Raw genomic sequence first — 16,187 nt, 5'->3', positions numbered from 1 at the left:
TGATTAGATAAAAGAAAAAATATACTAGAGAAAGTAAGCTAATCTTATATAAGTAAAGGTTAAAACCTAAGAAAATAATCTTTATTAAGTAGCCTTTTAATTAAAATAATTAGTTAAATATAAAAATAAAATTATTATTTAAAATAGAAAAAGTTAAATTAAAATAAAGTCTTTAAATTAAAAAAAAGTTTATTTAAATAGGATTTTTTTAAGATTTATTAATTTAAATTTTAAACTTTTTTTTAAATTTTTTTTTTTCTTTAAGACTTATATTTTCTCTATCCCTAACACGAAAGTAAGAAAAGATGTACTTTCACCAACATTGTGTTCATCTACTGAGGCTATCTCCTTGTTTATAGCATATACCGTCACATGAAGAGCAAGTCGTCGCACACTCTGGCATCCGCATGGCGAAGAACGTCAATTATTGCCTATCTCCTCTATTTCAGTCTTTGCGTCCTCCGCTGTAGTATCCCCTCCACTCATCCGGGCTCGTAAGCGGACTTGGTTCCAGTCTCGCTCTCCCACCGATGATACTGTTGAGTGTTGGTGTGACTGGACGCTGAGAATTACTCGTCTTACTACCCATTTCCTGTATGGCGCCTGTCGTTGCAGCATGGTGAATATGGCGAGGGCGCTCTCGGTTTGAGCTAGAGTTCTGAGGTATTTTCTTCCATTAAATGTTATATTTAAATTTTCTTACCTAAGCAGGTTTTACTCTTTTATTAAATGTTATGTTTTGACTTAGTGGAGGAACCCGCTTGGGTAGCCTGTTGGCTCCCAGTGTCGCTCTGTCGTGGTTAGGGGGGCGACATGTTGGACTCGCAGCTTGTTGTAATGTCTTGATAAACGGCCGGGTGGTAGGTTTAGGGTGTATTCATTGTCTCGGTGTTATTGGCTGTTGTGGAGTTGAGGGATGGAGTCGAGACTATGAATATACCCTAAGCAGTCTATCCCAGGCAATGCCCGCAAATAGGTGTTGGGGAGGGTGGTGTTTTCGGGCTTTGCCTGAGATAGACTGGGCGTGTAGAGCGTTGTCGGCAAGTATCTGGAAAGACAGTCAGCGGCCTGAAAAATGTATACCCGGATCCAAAGACTTACCTTGCATTTGGATAATCGGCAATCAGCGACGATAGAGACCGGGGTTTGTGTCGTCTCTTCTTGTCGCGAGATCTCGAGATCTGCGACGAGATCGATTCGTTCCTTGCATTGCAATTCGAGATGTTTCCGGCACTTTTGCAGACCCCCCTCGGTGTCTGTAAGTGGGCTGTAGGTTCACAGCCCGAGCCGCATCGTGATCATAGATCTGATCAAGGGCAGCACCCTGTCATCAAACGCTGGAGTAAGATTCCGGGGGAGATTAGAAGGGGGAAAGCGGATTGCCTGTAGGCTTAATGAACGGGAATGCTGATCGGGCGTGTGTTCAAGGGGGTTGTTGGCGGACCGTCCTCATCTTCTGAGAGTTTGAGTTCGAGAGATGTTTGGACTCGGAGGCCAAGGTAGGTTCAAGCAGTAGTACTTCTCGAGCGCGATATATAGAGAGAGGAGTGGTTCTGGCCGTTTGATTTGGGGTATATGCTGAGGTTAGTTGCATAGTTGGTTGAGGTCTTGTGGCTGTGGCAGACGGGGCATGTCGAGTGTCTCTGTTTGAAGGTTTAGACGTAGCCGGTTTAGCGTCTGTTAATCGTCTTGTGTCGTATCCGCAGCTTTGGCGCTTTAGTAAGGCATGGTTTAATTAATTCGATAAGCTATATCCCTGCTTTATGACTTAATGTCGCGGCCATGTCTCTTGGTCGCTTCGTCGGCATTTAGATGGCTGCAGCGGGTGAGCGACGATAGGTTGATGTTGTGTCGTGGGACGGGGGAACTTGGTGCTGTTATCTATGCTGCCTGAAGAATAAGACGAGGGAGTTCGAAAGAGGGAGTTCCTAGGCGTGACATAGGTTAACGAGGATTAAATGAGATAAAATATGAGAGGATGGCAAATAAATTGATGAAGGTGTATTGTTGGTGAGATGAAAGTGGGAAAGCTTGGTGTTAATGAAGGAGGAAGGCCACTAACGTTACGTGGAGAATTTCCAAGAGTGCCGTCGATGAACGAGGATCGAATGAGTGGAAATTTGATGGAAGCGAGGATAGGCTGATGGATGGAAGTGCGTCCTGAATGAGGTAAATGGGAGAAGTTTTGATGTTGCTGGAGGATGAAGATGATGGAGGAGGACGAGGATGAGGCAATGGAAGAAAGCCCAGGCCTAAGCCACAGGCAAGACGCGTTGACGCGGAAGGCTTGGTCGCTGGGGGAGGTGCCTCTCGCGATTGCTCATCGTTCATTCACAGGGGATCCCAGCCCCATCAACGCCCTGTAAGCCCCATGGATGTCAATGGCCCCCGCCACAGCCCTCCCCGAACATGTCCTGTAATTCAGCTGCTCTCATTTGTGTTCAGTGCCCTCCATTGACTCGGCCATCAGCCTGACTTGGTAACTGCATACCTAGGTTAGGATTGGCTTATCGCAATCATGTCGGTGGTAAAAGACCTAACCGTACATGCGGATATTGGGTTTGAAGCAATTTTAAGGCCTTTAATTTTGTTTGTGCTCTGGATTCTTGACCGTTACTGCGTTACGGCACGACCGTCAACGGCTCAACCACGACTCCGCCGAAACTCAATCAATACCTTTCGATCCCCAAATCCCGTGCGGCGACCTGTCAATATTTCACGTTTTATTTAAAGACATATCATTATCATTTTATCCAAATGAGAAAGAGAGAAAAATGTCTCGAAATTCATCTGCTCGTGAAGCCCCCATGCGAATGCGGCCCCTAACTGGCAATGTAAGTATAATGCCCCTTATCCAAGAAATAGCCAACCTTCAAGATACATACGTACTGTAGAAAGGTTTTGCCGCATTCCTATAAAATAAACTTAAATTTGTCTTTTTCTTTTTTTTTTCTTTTTCCTTTTTTTTATATTTTTAAGCCTAAATACTAAAGCATCTTTAGCTCTAGAGCTTTAGGATAAAATAGTTTAAGTCGGCGTATTCTTGAAGCCGGTGCAATGAAACGTGAGTATTGGCAGGGAATTGCTCCGAATATTGTAAATTGCAAAAACTTGAATGCTGAAAATAGCTGTTGTTGACTCTTGTACTGGTGGGTTGGGTGGTCATCCGAAAAGTAAACCGAGGATCAGGCCGGCTTTTCTGCGTTTCAAGTCATGCAAGCAGTTGACCTTTTTGTTCAGAACTTTACTTACAGCTTTGAATTTATTTATCAAGTATATCTTGGTGTTCCCCTTCGAGCTTATTTATGAGTTCGCTGTTACTTCTCCTCTCCAACCCTTTCCTGCTCTCAGCTGTCGTCCAACTTACATTATAAAATAGCTGCCCTCATTTAACTCCTTGATCACATTACTATACTCACTTACATCGCTGTACTGCGCCTTGCTGCTCAAGCAGGTCCCATCTCTTGCTGAAATTGTCGGCGGTTTTTGTCTACCGTACGTGTGTGCGCGCATAATCGCAGCTCAACAAGAGAGGATTGAGCGTACTGGGAAGTGAGTCGGTCAATTGCCCTTAGACAGCATGATGGACACTCTTTGAACAGTCTATCGCGCATATAAATGCTGATACAGCTATTGGAGGTTGGGTTTGATGGCTCTCTGTCGACTATGAGGATGACTGATGTCCAAATGCCCGAGGAGACGTCGGTAGCTTCATCAACTTCTTACGAGCCTGGGCCTGCCTTGGCTCTTGGTATCACTTCTTATCGCGCTACTCGGAAGAAAGGAATCATTCAGGTTGGTGCTGTATACAACCTGATTGCCCCCAGCCATAGTGAACTTGATCGACGCCGATAACCGAGATGCGATGACATGCGTTACATCTCTCCCCTTGGCCATGCTGTCATAATCTTCATGCAAGGTCATCAATATTATCGTTCAAAAGTTAACCCTCCTATACATTTACCATTTGCATGTTTCGGTCTGTCTTCTGTTCTCGACATTTCGCGGGTAGCAGTGACTTGTCACGCCTGTTCAGCTCAAGAGATTCCTCACATACTCTCTACAGCACCCGGAGTAGTAATTTCCAATGCTACATACGACATCGCTTTGGGGAGACAGCAGAAGCTTCGAACATCAAAGTGTGTGAAGAGGAGATTGACTTTTCCACTAGCACCCACCATAGCTGCTTTCTGTAGACAAACCCCAGTCTCTCTTTGATCTGCCACAACAGTTCCGACGTTCAGCTCAATGACGCCGAAAATCTTCCTCGCGGACAGATTGCAGTCGCTTCGAGAAGATCATCCCCATTCATTTCCAACCGGTGTGGCAGCAGGCGTCGAGTTCGAAGTCGTGGCCGTTGGAAGTGCAGACAGTCAGCAGCCCATAGATGAAGAGGAGTCCCAATGAGCTTGAAACATATGCGTGTCCAAGCTTTCAAAGGTGCGTTAAAAGCTATAGAAATCCTACATTCTCAGTTACTGGTTCTTGTATCTGTTACTAATGGCTACCCTAAACTGCCTGGCTTTAGCCTCAGGGACTTTTGCTAAGCAGACTAGACACTACGCCGTTCAATTCTCGAGAGTCGAAGTGGGGATTACTTTCCACCAAGGTTAGTCTTTAGTCGCTTTACCCAATGGTGATTGAGCAGAGAGACGAAAAAGGCAATTTTTGTAAAGCATGATGCGACGATATGGTGTCATTGACGAAGTAGGGGATGCCACTGAAACAACATCCCACTACAGCAAGGGTGGCAACATCAAGGCTACGGTCAAGTCTTGATTTGCTTCAGATACACAAGACGGCGGCTTGCGGAGTGCCCGGCCTTTTGTAGATTCGCCTATGTCGGATTCAGCAGCAGCTGAGATGGCAGGAAAATGGCGCGACAAGAAACCGCCAGTCCATAGCCATGGCGTTGAGAACGAGCCAACTGCATGCACATAACGCACCATTGCAAGATGTTGGCTTCCAGTGAGATCTTTACCTCGGTCGGCTGATTTATTCTTTCGTTATTAAATTGTATTATAGGGGAATTTGGTCATCGGGTGTCAACGTACTCGAAGACGACACGATGACATTACTACAGACGATAGCATTAGCGTCAAGATATTCAGAACGCTGCAAGACTTGTCGTCCACACTCTTTTGTCGCAGAGGTCGGGTAACGATGTATTGGGAGCAAAATGCATCTTTTCTCTCCTTTAGATTGGTCATGCATAGGTATCTTATTACTCATGACACGAATGTCGAGATGAGGGGCCTCGAGGCCGCGTTCATATAACCTTCAATTTTCCGTCATCTTCAGCGCAAATCCCTGCCGAGACGAGACGCACGCAGAACAAACACCATTTCTTCCAACACAACACCTCAGCTCCGACAGCTCGTAGCGAAGCCAGCGTACTCATCTGACGATCGGAAGTGACCTCAGGTACGCAGTTCGGTTCCCTTTCGCACTCAACATTAGTTACGATTGCCAGCGTCGTCCCAATCGTAGTGCTCGGCGACGCGTTGTCAGTCCCTCGTTCTTCATCCTGAGTCATCTTTTACCGCAAATCTTCAACAATCTAGCCTTGCTAGATTTCTTTTACTAATATTTTCTTACCGGATGGATAAATTGCCCTCGATCCATCCGCTCCACGCCGCCCATTCGATCGATTACAATAACAAAAGACCTCGCCGAAGATCACTAAGCCTACGCTTCAGAGCAGCCATGCGCATCGTTGCAATCCGGCATTTCCACTATTTACCATCGTACCAATGACTAAACTCTGGGAAACTACTGTGAGGACGATTCAGAGGCCGAAGCATGACCCGTATTGCTCTCATATACCAGCGCCTTCTTATTCGGGCCTTCATAGCCTGCCTTAGCAGACAGAAGACCAAGGCTGCGCTGACACGGACACACCATTCATCGTGTTTTTGTCGTCGACGACGGCCTGTCTTGTTGCAAACGGTTACAATCAGTATACATGTCATGTTTGACAGATTGAAAGCGAGGAGATGAATACTCAGCCTGAGGCCTAGAAATGAGCACTGTTCTATGGTGCTATCTCTATTTCTTGCAGTATTACCAATGTACATATTGCTTCCAGATCATCCTCTTCGACGCCATGCTTATATGTGCCAGATTCGCGTTGTGACTGCACCGCCCCAAATACACCACTGTAGCGACACATTTCTAGCTGCTAAGTCTTGAATCGCTTCTGCTAAACACCAGCTACTTTCTTCTATCGCTTCCGAAGCTAGAAATCAGGGCCCAAGTCAGTCGGGAGCCACAAATGTCAACAGTGGCGCCATCCATCCACTGATCCCCTCGATGAGTCCCGGTATCAATATTGCTCACTGCTTATTCACCGACTGAGTCTCTTGCTCTTGTACTCTTCGTCCCAATACCAGTCAAGTCCCTCTGTTCCTAACTGAAACTGAAGGCCACTACTCTGTGCTTAGTGCTGGGGCAGTTATGTCTCATCGATGGCCTCGTATCAGCCTGTATACCCTGACTTTCTCACCCCTAGCTTCAAAAGAGTTTACTATAATAACCCTTAATCGATGTTTTGCGGCCATCATAATTACGCAAACGTACTCAAGTGAATACCGTATGTAACTCTGCTGCTTAGGAAGCTCATCATCCCTGGCTGTGAGACGCAATCGTATCCAAAGCTAACAGAGGAGAGGCATTCCTTGCTTACACGAAAGCTCTGGTGTAAGCAGGTAAAATGCCATGTCCTGTATATATGACTAAAGGTAGTCCGACACTCTGCTTCGCGGTGCTATCAGGCTCATTCTCACATAAAACGGCATTTATGTGTTTCTGTGAGTTAGATAAGTGGGTTAGCCTTGGGGAGATGATGGATTCGAGTGTGTGTCCAGGCAGCAGGGCGGTACACCCTAGGTTATGCGCAGTTAGCTAATCACAACTCCATTCATTTAGTGTGTCCAGGGATGGTTGAGGAACGAGCTCTGTTTTTCAAGGATGGTAATAGCCAGATTGATTGGAATGTTCGCGAATACAAACGCTTGAATAAGGAACCCTTTGATCATCTTGATTCACCTGCTCCTTCGCGGTATCGTCAGAATTATAAGGCCTAAGTATTGCATAAGTCGTCTCTGAGATACAGAATAACGATGCTTAACGACAGACTCTAGCAATATGGCTACTATCCATGCAGAAATCGTTCTTACCACATTTGGTATTGAGCCAAGCCTGCAATAGGCGTCACAAGGCATCCTAACATACTAGTCCTTAAAGTTAGCTGTTGGCAGATAATACTGAAGAAAGCAAGACCGATATTCATCAACGTAGGAAGGAAATGCTTTAAAACTCTTAGAGAGCAATGTGACTTAAACGGCGAGCTTTGGGCTGACCTTGTGATGCGTTGCGGTCCCAAAGAGGCGGGTCTCCCGCGAGAACCCCGGACGAATGAATTTAAAGAACTTGGCAGGAAGCACTTCGTCCAATTCGCCCGGAAGATAAAGTAGTCGAGTCTCAAGCTATCTGTAAACAATTTTCCGAAGCGGTCTTGAAAACCATTTAGCAAAGCGATGTACAAACTGCAAGAGGGTAGAGGAAAAGGAAGAAGGCACACCAATCCGCCTGTGATGGGAGAATTATAGCGATGGTATAGTTATACGGCAGAGGGTGGAAGAAGTTGGGGAGATATATAACATACCGGCTGAGGATATATAGATATAGCAATCTATCTAACTAAGTTTTAGGCTTTTGCTTAATGAAACTTACTAAAGAAGTAGCTGATTCATGAGCCTTTGGCCCAGGCGATGCCTTATAACTTATTAGAAATTTTATATATTATCACTAAGGAGCGGAGGCTGATGAGTTGGTTATTAATATTGCTATAAACCCTATATATGTATTAGTGTAATTATAACTGGTAAAACATTGCAATTGTGAGTCTCTCCAGGAAAAATAGTTTTTACCTATACTATATGGCTTAATTATATATGAATATTTCCCAGCTACTAACCTAATGTTATCCGTACTGTTTCCGGGGCCATAGCTTCCCAGGCTTCTATAAATACACGCCCACAGCCAGCCCTATATGCCACATTCTTATTATCGCGCTCAACCCAAAGAACATTCCAGAAATGGTATATGTGATCTTCTTCATACTCTGGCAGGTTTAGCCTCTTCGCATACTTTCCTTCAGCCACAATCTGATAGTGGTTCTCAGACGATGGCCCATGTTCAGAATCAATCCACCGCCCATAACGATCATATTTAGGATAGAATGGCCTTGGATCTGCGTATATACTTCTTCGTAGCACCTTCTCCTCAAAACAACTCTTCAAGCATTTCCCATCCGCGCTGCCCTGTGATATCGCAATAAGTTCGATCTTCTTTCCTGGCTTGCATCTCGAGTTTCCTGTAATCCGAACCATTCCTGCAAGGTTTCCATCTGTATCTTGAAGTACCACTACTTTGGAAAGACAATCCAATGGCCTTTGGATCAGAACTGGGTTTATAGAAGCACACAAGAATGCCGAGCAAAATGTCAGGCAAGGATAATAAGAGATTGCCAAGGTTGCAGCTGGATGAAAGGCAGCGTGGGCCACATAAGCCGAAATGTGGTTGGAGGTCATCGGTGGTTGCAATTTCGACTGTTTCGCCGAGTTCGGATATTCCCACATGACAGAGTTCCGCAGTTTCCAAGAGGTTCTGCTTCTGCTTTCATAGCGGTCGTTGTGGTTGAAGTTCATGGCTGCCTCGAAGCTCGTCGGGTCAATAAAGCATTGCCATCCACACCAAGCCCAGGAAGGCAGAGTAGGCCTTCTCACCGGAGGACTTGTTCTTGGAAGCGATGTTGAGTTGCCTCCGCCGTAGGCCTTACCCTCATAGCAATTGTTATGAGTCTTTAGTGGCTGCCAGAGAAGCGCATAGTCTAAGAACTGCCTGGGTAACCCGAAAAAGAACCCTTGCGGGAACGCGGGAGCCAGCCGATCCAAGATTCCCGAGAACGCAGCGAGACCATCGGACTGTTTTGACAGTTCCCTTCCATTGTAAGGGCAAACCAAATCAATGTAGATACTCATACCGGGCCCACCTTGTCCCGAGAGTTGACGCATTTGTACCAGCTCAGATAGACTTTTGTGTAGAGTCGTGCGATCTTTTGCTGGTCGGAGGTACTTTGTGTCCCATACTGAGGATTCGCATTGCCAGAATATTTCGTTACCCAAGAAAAAGACGACACGCCCACTAAGGATGTGCTCCTGATATGTCCAAGCTCGATTTGCCCACCGTCTCTCAGATACTGAGGTATAAAGAGATTCAACACGAGAATCTATCCTCGTCTCGGAAGAACTGGAAACCCAGTTTCCCAACTTGCAAGTCCCATAAGATTTCATATGCATTCCGGTCCTATCAATAGTTGCTTGAGGTGTGTCAAACATCCCATAGGTAGCTGCAGCGATAATAGTCATATATGCGCCAGCATAAACGCGACCCATTGACTCGAACTCTGTTGCTTTATTTGGATCATCTTGAACAATGCAGAGTCGATCCACCCATAAATATTGCTTCTTGAGGGCCATTGTTAGCTCTATGGCATCTTTTATGACTTTAGGTATCCTTGATTGATATAGATCGAGCCCTTTCGCCCTAGTCAACATGTGAGTGTTAGCTGTAAGTAACTGCAACTCAGACCCATCATCACTTGGGTTTGTCTTATTTTGCCAAGTATAGCTTAGAGCCAGATAATCGTTTGAAGCAGTCCCCGGTACAATACAGCGATTAAGGGTGTCAATAAGCCAAGAGGCATGATACTGTAGGTTAGTTTCTGAAACAGGTTGATAACATTTCGCAACGTGATGGTGGTCGCAGTGGGAAAGCCACTCTTGAATGAATTGGATGATAGATGGACAGTCCTTGGATGTAGAAGGTTGTGCATTGATATTGCTTCGGGCCATATATGTCGAAGGTCCCATGGTCTCCATTTCCGTTTCTGGCTCGACCATGTTTGGCAATAGGATCATTGGCTCTGGTTTCTTCCATGGTGGTAGAAAGGTAAGAGAGTTACACAACGAGCAAAAAGGAAGGCAAGGCATTTGGCTAAACTTTAGATAAACGTTTGGAGACAGAGAGATTTAAAACGAGAATTAGCTAGAAGCCTTTATAGAAGCAGAAATAAGACTGTTGAGGATATGTGAATCTAGAGTTGGGGGATTGATAAATATAAATGACAGAGACACAAGGTTCTAAGGCATTAAGGCAGCTACTTAAAGGTAGGACTCATGCATAGTGGCTGTCCTGGAGGCTGAGTCAAATTACAAACGTCATAGTTACCCTCTTGCATAACGCCGAATCCAGTAAGCAAACTCGACTTAGGGCTTAAAGCTGGTAGTATATTTTTCAGCTAACTTAAATTAAAATCTCCTTGGTACAGCTCGATTTAACATTTGAAGACATGTTTCATTTAATTCGATTAATCTTGTAGTTGTAGTATGTTATGTAATCGCGGATATGCTGCCCGTGCTTTTCTGGCTTCGCCGCTCACCCGAGCAGTTGACGTTATTGGGTCCTGCCCATTTCTTACAGAGATTCAATCGAGACTCATAAATCCCAAATTCAGTGCGTGGCACTTCGGGTGGCCAGTACGTGCACCGCCCCCGGTGTAATTAAGACTACTTCGTATACGGATAGGGAGTAAGGAATCTTACCTGCGGCGGCGTGGGCGGTGCACGTACCGGTCGCCCGTGGTTCACCATCTTAAACATAATACGCCAGGGCTCTCCATCGCCACGTCAGCTGGTTAGTATAGCTCTTCTACCCAGCTATTCAATACCTTGTGCCGAGATAGGCCGATTAATGGCTGTAAACATAATATAAAAATATACATCAGGCTACTTTCGTCATATATAACAGCTCTAATAGGGATTAAATATTATATTCAAATAAATACCTCTGGTTTTTAAACCATTACAACAAGCCACCTGCCGAATACATATTTCAGAGCGCCCTACGGAACTCTAGCCACAGAGTTATCGAACCTTCGGGGCAGTTTCAACGAGGTAGGCCCTTGTTTGATACCGCCTATAGATCTGAAGCATACAAGATTGGCTACCGTTTCTTGACAATGGTTGTAGCATTTGTGCATTTGCAGGCTTGCGTGGGCAATGACATTTTTTTGACGAGACAGTCCCACCAACCAGGGCTCTTGAGCTTCCTCTAACATTGCCAAGTCCACTATCTTTAAGCGCTGGACCAACTTGCTTGACAATTCGAATGTTCTTAAGGCTGATGTTATCGGCGGTCTTCGGGTCAATGGCCACATTCACCGCCATCGATCAAGTAAATTTGAACATTGGGACACAATCTAAATTCAAGTCTCTGCATCCACAAGAGTTCTCTTTGAGTCCCAAGGTAAGACCATATACAGAAGAGAACAGCATGCTATATAAGATACGCGTGAGAGAAAAGACATGGCCATATAGAAGGCAAATAAATATTTGGCCTGACCGACAACGAGTGTCGGTCGGATCTGACCAGGAAAACCTCTTCGTGCACCTGCAGAGGGCGACATGTTTGGCGACAGCACAAACTTCAGCGGTGGCCCTTCCTTTGCCCTGCCAGATGATACAAGATTGGCCGATCGGGGACGATAGCAAACATCAGAAACAGCCAAAGTCATGCATTGCACATGCAGACAAAGACAGAACAAATTGATGCTGCTCTGTGTAGTCCTAGGTTCCTCCACTTCGGCGTCCATTTGCATCAAAGGCATTATGGGAGCTCCTCTTCTCAACCTTATTCTCTCACTCACAAGCTCATCGTCATGACTCTCAAAAAGGCATCATGATTGCCATCAAGACAACTACAGCGACAGTGACGATAACAAAACTCATAGTTACCGGCAGGCTCACCGAACGGACACGCTCCACTAAACTTGTTTTGCAAACAGACAAGGCTCAAGCCTTCACTTCTGACGTACTCGGCTTGTCCCGCTCCATTGCGGGCCGACATATTTGACACAAGCTCAAGTTTTCAACAAGATCAATTTTTGCCCTCGCTTTTGGGAGCTCTATGCAAGTGCAAGTACAAATAAGACAAGAGTTTGGTGGCGATAGAGTGGAGGAAGGTCTACAGGTACACAATCCCGAGATCATATTTCTCAGGTTCTTTCTTGATGGTCGTCGGGCCTTGTCTCGCACTGGCCCTTCATGTATAGCGGCAGCACGTTGTGTTGGCAGAGTCTTGTTTCTGCGCCAGTTTTTCGGTAGGCCTGGCTCTCGTCCAAGCTCATCCTCAACAGATCCCTTCTTTCGAGCGCGACAATGAAACCCTCAAAGCCCACCTCCATCAACGAAACTGCCGATAATGACACATCCTAGTTGCCAAGTCCCAAGCACTGCTTCACAGAAACTTGATGACTCTGAAACCAAGACAAACCGAACACTGAGCGAATACTGTGCTAGCTCTTGGCGTTTTGCGAGTCCCGGCAGATCGACTTTTGGGTTCAACGTGACCAAGTTCACCGGCTGAGGTCTTGTGCTAGCTCGATGATCTATCCATCACTTCGAGGTTGCTCTCACTGTGTCCATCGTTATTAATAAAGAAACCTGCATTGGTCTCTGGTGTCAGTATATCCTTGCCGATAGCGACGCTATTCCTTAGCTGGACCAGCCCTGATGGCTTCACTTTCTGAATGTAGCTGGTGCCAGAAACGCCCATTTCTATTGTAAGGACACCACTTCCCCCCGATGCTTAGCTTGATGGTCCGTTCGTGACCAACCATATGCCTTGTGCCAGTCTTCTTTGTGACGCACTACCATCTAGTCCTACTGCAGGCTCTGGTTCGTTGAGATGACGATTGTTCTGTGGACGAATGCTTGAGCGTTGCCGTCGTTATTGAGATACGATCAGAGGGATGCATCGGCGGAGGCCCAGTGTTGATCCCTTGATCTAAAGGATGTTGAGCTGTATTGTTGCTTTCGTCAGCGAATTTGCAATCTGTTCACGCGTGCTCTATCCCCATGCTACAAAATAGCCAGCCGAATGTGTGCCAGGACTGTTTCCGCTCCTGGTGCTTGACCTTTTTTGTCTCGGAGTTATTTGCACGCCAAGCATATCACCCCTTCGAGTCGACCGTAGCCTTTGGTGTTGATGTCTGTTGGCGTGAGACACTGCTGCTATTTGTTACGTCGAATCCAACACGACACAGTTGGGTTGCTCAAGAAGAGCTGAGTGCTTTGGTTGCAGTGAATTCTGGTACCGGAATCTTCACAGGCCCAGCTGCCTTTGCGGCTTCGACCGGTTTCGCTGGCTCCACGGCTTCGACTCGTTTGGCCAGTTCAGCTGTTTCTAAAGCTTCAGCTGGCTGAGCATCACCGTCCTCTGCAACATCTGCGTCATTCTCTTGGGCCACCGCCTTCAAGTGAGGTTCATCGCCGTCGACGTTTAAACTGCCAAAAGTCAGCATATGGGGTTCCAGGGGCAATACATGCGGATGGTGGCAGGATGGTGGATATCCTCAGAACCCGCGAAGGATAACAGGCATTCGAACCAAAGGAGAACGGGGCTGCACGACAGTTCCAAATACATTCTTATTGAGGAGACTGGTGTCACTCGTAGCTTACTGTAACCTCTCGACATCCGCTCGTCTGGCAGGCCCATGCTACCAAGACCCTTCCCAAGGTCGCTGATGTCGCCGAATACAGTGTTGCTCTTTGTGCTGTCGAAGCTTATGGCCAAGATGCTGAAGCCCGTGCAGTTAATCTGGGGTCGGTGGTCTTTATGTGGATGGCATGCAACTTAACGCGTGACCGCTGCCTCGCCCACGAGCTTCATTTGAAGGAGGTCGAGATCGCCACCGTACCCTTCCTTTGCGACCTCTTTCCATCGAACAGCCGGATGACCTCGGACAGCTTCTGGATGCTCTCGAGGTTGCCGTTGAACCTTTTGGAGTTGATATTGAGGAGGCTCGAGCTCACTCCTCAGGATGTGTTCGTCAAGTAATACCCGCCAGTGCTTTTAGATGCGAATGTTTGCCTTGTGTACTTTTGTTCCACATGGTCTCGATGGCCGAGCTGAATGACATCTTGGGAAGCCCGATCCTCATTAGGCCATGGCTGATCTTGCGGCCACCTGGCGCTCTCTTAGAGTACTGGAGGCCCTAGTCCACAACGCTGCGGTCCATATACTTGAACACGATCTCCTCGTAGGGCCACTACTTTATGATGAACTTGTTTTCGACTTCCCTGGGGATGATGGCGTAGATCCTTGGCCTCCCGGTCTTTTCGTCGCCCTTCTCTCTGTTAATTCCGATTATGTAACGGCTCGACCTCACATGGATAAGGCCCCTAGGCGGCTAGGTCGAGACGCTGCTGCCTTGCAGCACCTGTTGTCGTACTCGTCATTCTCGGGGATGCTGCGACGTGTCTGTCAGCAACTGATCAGGAGCCTGGCGCGCATGACCGCCTTGGTCTCCTTGAGCTGGGCTGTGGTCCAATCCGAGCCAGCACCTCTGTTCGCCCCTCCTCCCACCACATCGCCGGGCATCTTCACTGAAATTTGGGCCGTAGGTAGCTGAGTCGGCAGTCTTAGACAAGTGCGTCGCTTTAGGAGAATATTCCACAGATGGAGATCTCAGCTAGGTGTCATACCTCGCCCTCAGCTTATGACACACGATCCGGGTTCTGTCTTCCATCTTCTCAAGGCTGCGTCCAAGAATACGTTAGGGAGTAGGTTGAAGTACTGTCACTGTAGATCCCGAATCTTTACAGCTCCTTGTGCCCAAGAGCATCATTAGTGTCTGCGATGATGGTCTTGCTGGCATCAACAGTGTCGACAAAAGCATGAGCAAGCCTACCAGCAACACTCTTGGTGGCAGATGCGGCAGACTCCACGGTACTCCACTCGTTCAAGTAACCTCTGTTGATCTACCGGACCGGGCCGTGCCGCATGGAGAAGGCGGAGCAGCAAAGAGAAGCGTTGTCCAGTAGCGCGAATGCAACTCGAAATGACCCTGTCGGAAAAGCAGGGCATTGAAAAGATCCCTTGGTGTAGCGAAAACATGGGCAAAAGAGCGGGTGCAAGCAAGCATCGGCATCAGGGTTTATCATTCGACAGGAGACATCTGAGAACGGCGGCGTGCCTTGCTGAGTGCTGCATCGTTATTCGGCCAACGGAGCGATTCCCTCTCCATCTATGAACTTGAACTCGTTCGGCATCGTTACGACACTGCGGTGACCGGGCAGATTGAAAAAGGTGTTTTGAATTTATCGTAGATTTCGGCGGGTGATGGACAGGTTTCTGGGATAATTGGCTGGGATTTTGTTGGTAGGCTTTGAGTTGGGGACCAAAGCAATGACAAGAATGGTCTTGCGACTCGATGTGCACCAATGTAGACCAAAACGATGTCTTCCGCGCTGGGATTCTTGGCTAACCGAGTTGGATGGGTGTTTCTTCGAGAGCACGGCATTATCGCTTCGCAGTCATGCTCCAACTTGAGGATATTGTACATGGCTCTTGCGGTAGCAGCGCCTTTCGATCGTCCGTAGGTTTGCTGCTCGGAAATCTCGGGTTCGACGGCTTTGTCTGGTAAAGAGCACCGAAGATCGAAGGTTGCCTTGTTCATGGTGCGATCGTGCACAACGCGTAGATAGATGTCGCACGGGTGTACATGGTGAGATATTTCGGCTGTGTAGTGCGGGTGAGATAATGCGGCAGGGAATTCGTCATCGCCTGGCTGTGAAGCGAGTTCAAGGCGGAGGTAGGAAGTCATCAAAACTCCAGGTATCGCGATGCTAACTGAGTGGTCGAAGGGATTGAGAATTCTAGCCGTTCTGTACGCAGCGCTGGCCCGGAGCAGATCGCTGGCATTGAGACGATCGGACAACATAAATTGGCATGTTGAGGATTCTAAATGTTAGAGGGTTTGGCGTCGATGGAATGAGGTGCTGCCGCGCATCAATCATCAGCCAATCGATTCAATCAAGGCTCCATAAAAGTGCTCCAAGTGCTGCTACTCCGCATTGGTGGTTGGCATTGCTTTATTTTCCGTCTGACAATCACCATGACCGCCAGCTTCATATTTCTAGATGTCAATTGGTGTAGGGTAGGTGACCGACATAACGACAAGCCAGTATAGATGAAGCTTGGTGACCGGAGCAAAACACGTTTCAAAATTAAATACGACGAATAACTAGATAAATAATGTGGTCCTCGAACAGTCCAGGGCC

General features: G+C 47.0%; 3 protein-coding genes across 3 annotated transcripts; 1 reads left to right on the top strand and 2 right to left on the bottom strand.

Annotated features, from left to right (window-relative positions):
• Positions 1–3,687: 3,687 nt before the first annotated feature.
• On the top strand, positions 3,688–3,855 carry FVEG_14081 (hypothetical protein; the record flags this gene model as incomplete). The annotated part of the gene is made up of 1 exon (XM_018903415.1): positions 3,688–3,855. One exon carries the CDS (start codon positions 3,688–3,690, stop codon positions 3,853–3,855), a length of 168 nt encoding a protein of 55 aa, XP_018762172.1.
• Positions 3,856–7,973: 4,118 nt separating this feature from the next.
• On the bottom strand, positions 7,974–9,542 carry FVEG_17724 (hypothetical protein; the record flags this gene model as incomplete). Its single annotated transcript, XM_018906954.1, has 1 exon — positions 7,974–9,542. One exon carries the CDS (start codon positions 9,540–9,542, stop codon positions 7,974–7,976), a length of 1,569 nt encoding a protein of 522 aa, XP_018762171.1.
• A 3,635-nt stretch (positions 9,543–13,177) lies between these two features.
• FVEG_14080 (hypothetical protein) lies at positions 13,178–14,044 on the bottom strand (the record flags this gene model as incomplete). The annotated part of the gene is made up of 4 exons (XM_018903414.1): positions 13,178–13,409; positions 13,511–13,722; positions 13,771–13,874; positions 14,005–14,044. The coding sequence occupies 4 exons, from the start codon at positions 14,042–14,044 to the stop codon at positions 13,178–13,180; spliced, it is 588 nt and encodes a 195-aa protein (XP_018762170.1).
• Positions 14,045–16,187: the final 2,143 nt, after the last annotated feature.

The sequence above is a fragment of the Fusarium verticillioides genome, assembly GCF_000149555.1.
Source record: "Fusarium verticillioides 7600 chromosome Unknown supercont3.28, whole genome shotgun sequence".
Lineage (NCBI taxonomy): Eukaryota > Fungi > Ascomycota > Sordariomycetes > Hypocreales > Nectriaceae > Fusarium > Fusarium verticillioides.
Note: the sequence above shows the minus strand (reverse complement) of the source record. Positions and strands in the feature narration are given on the sequence as shown.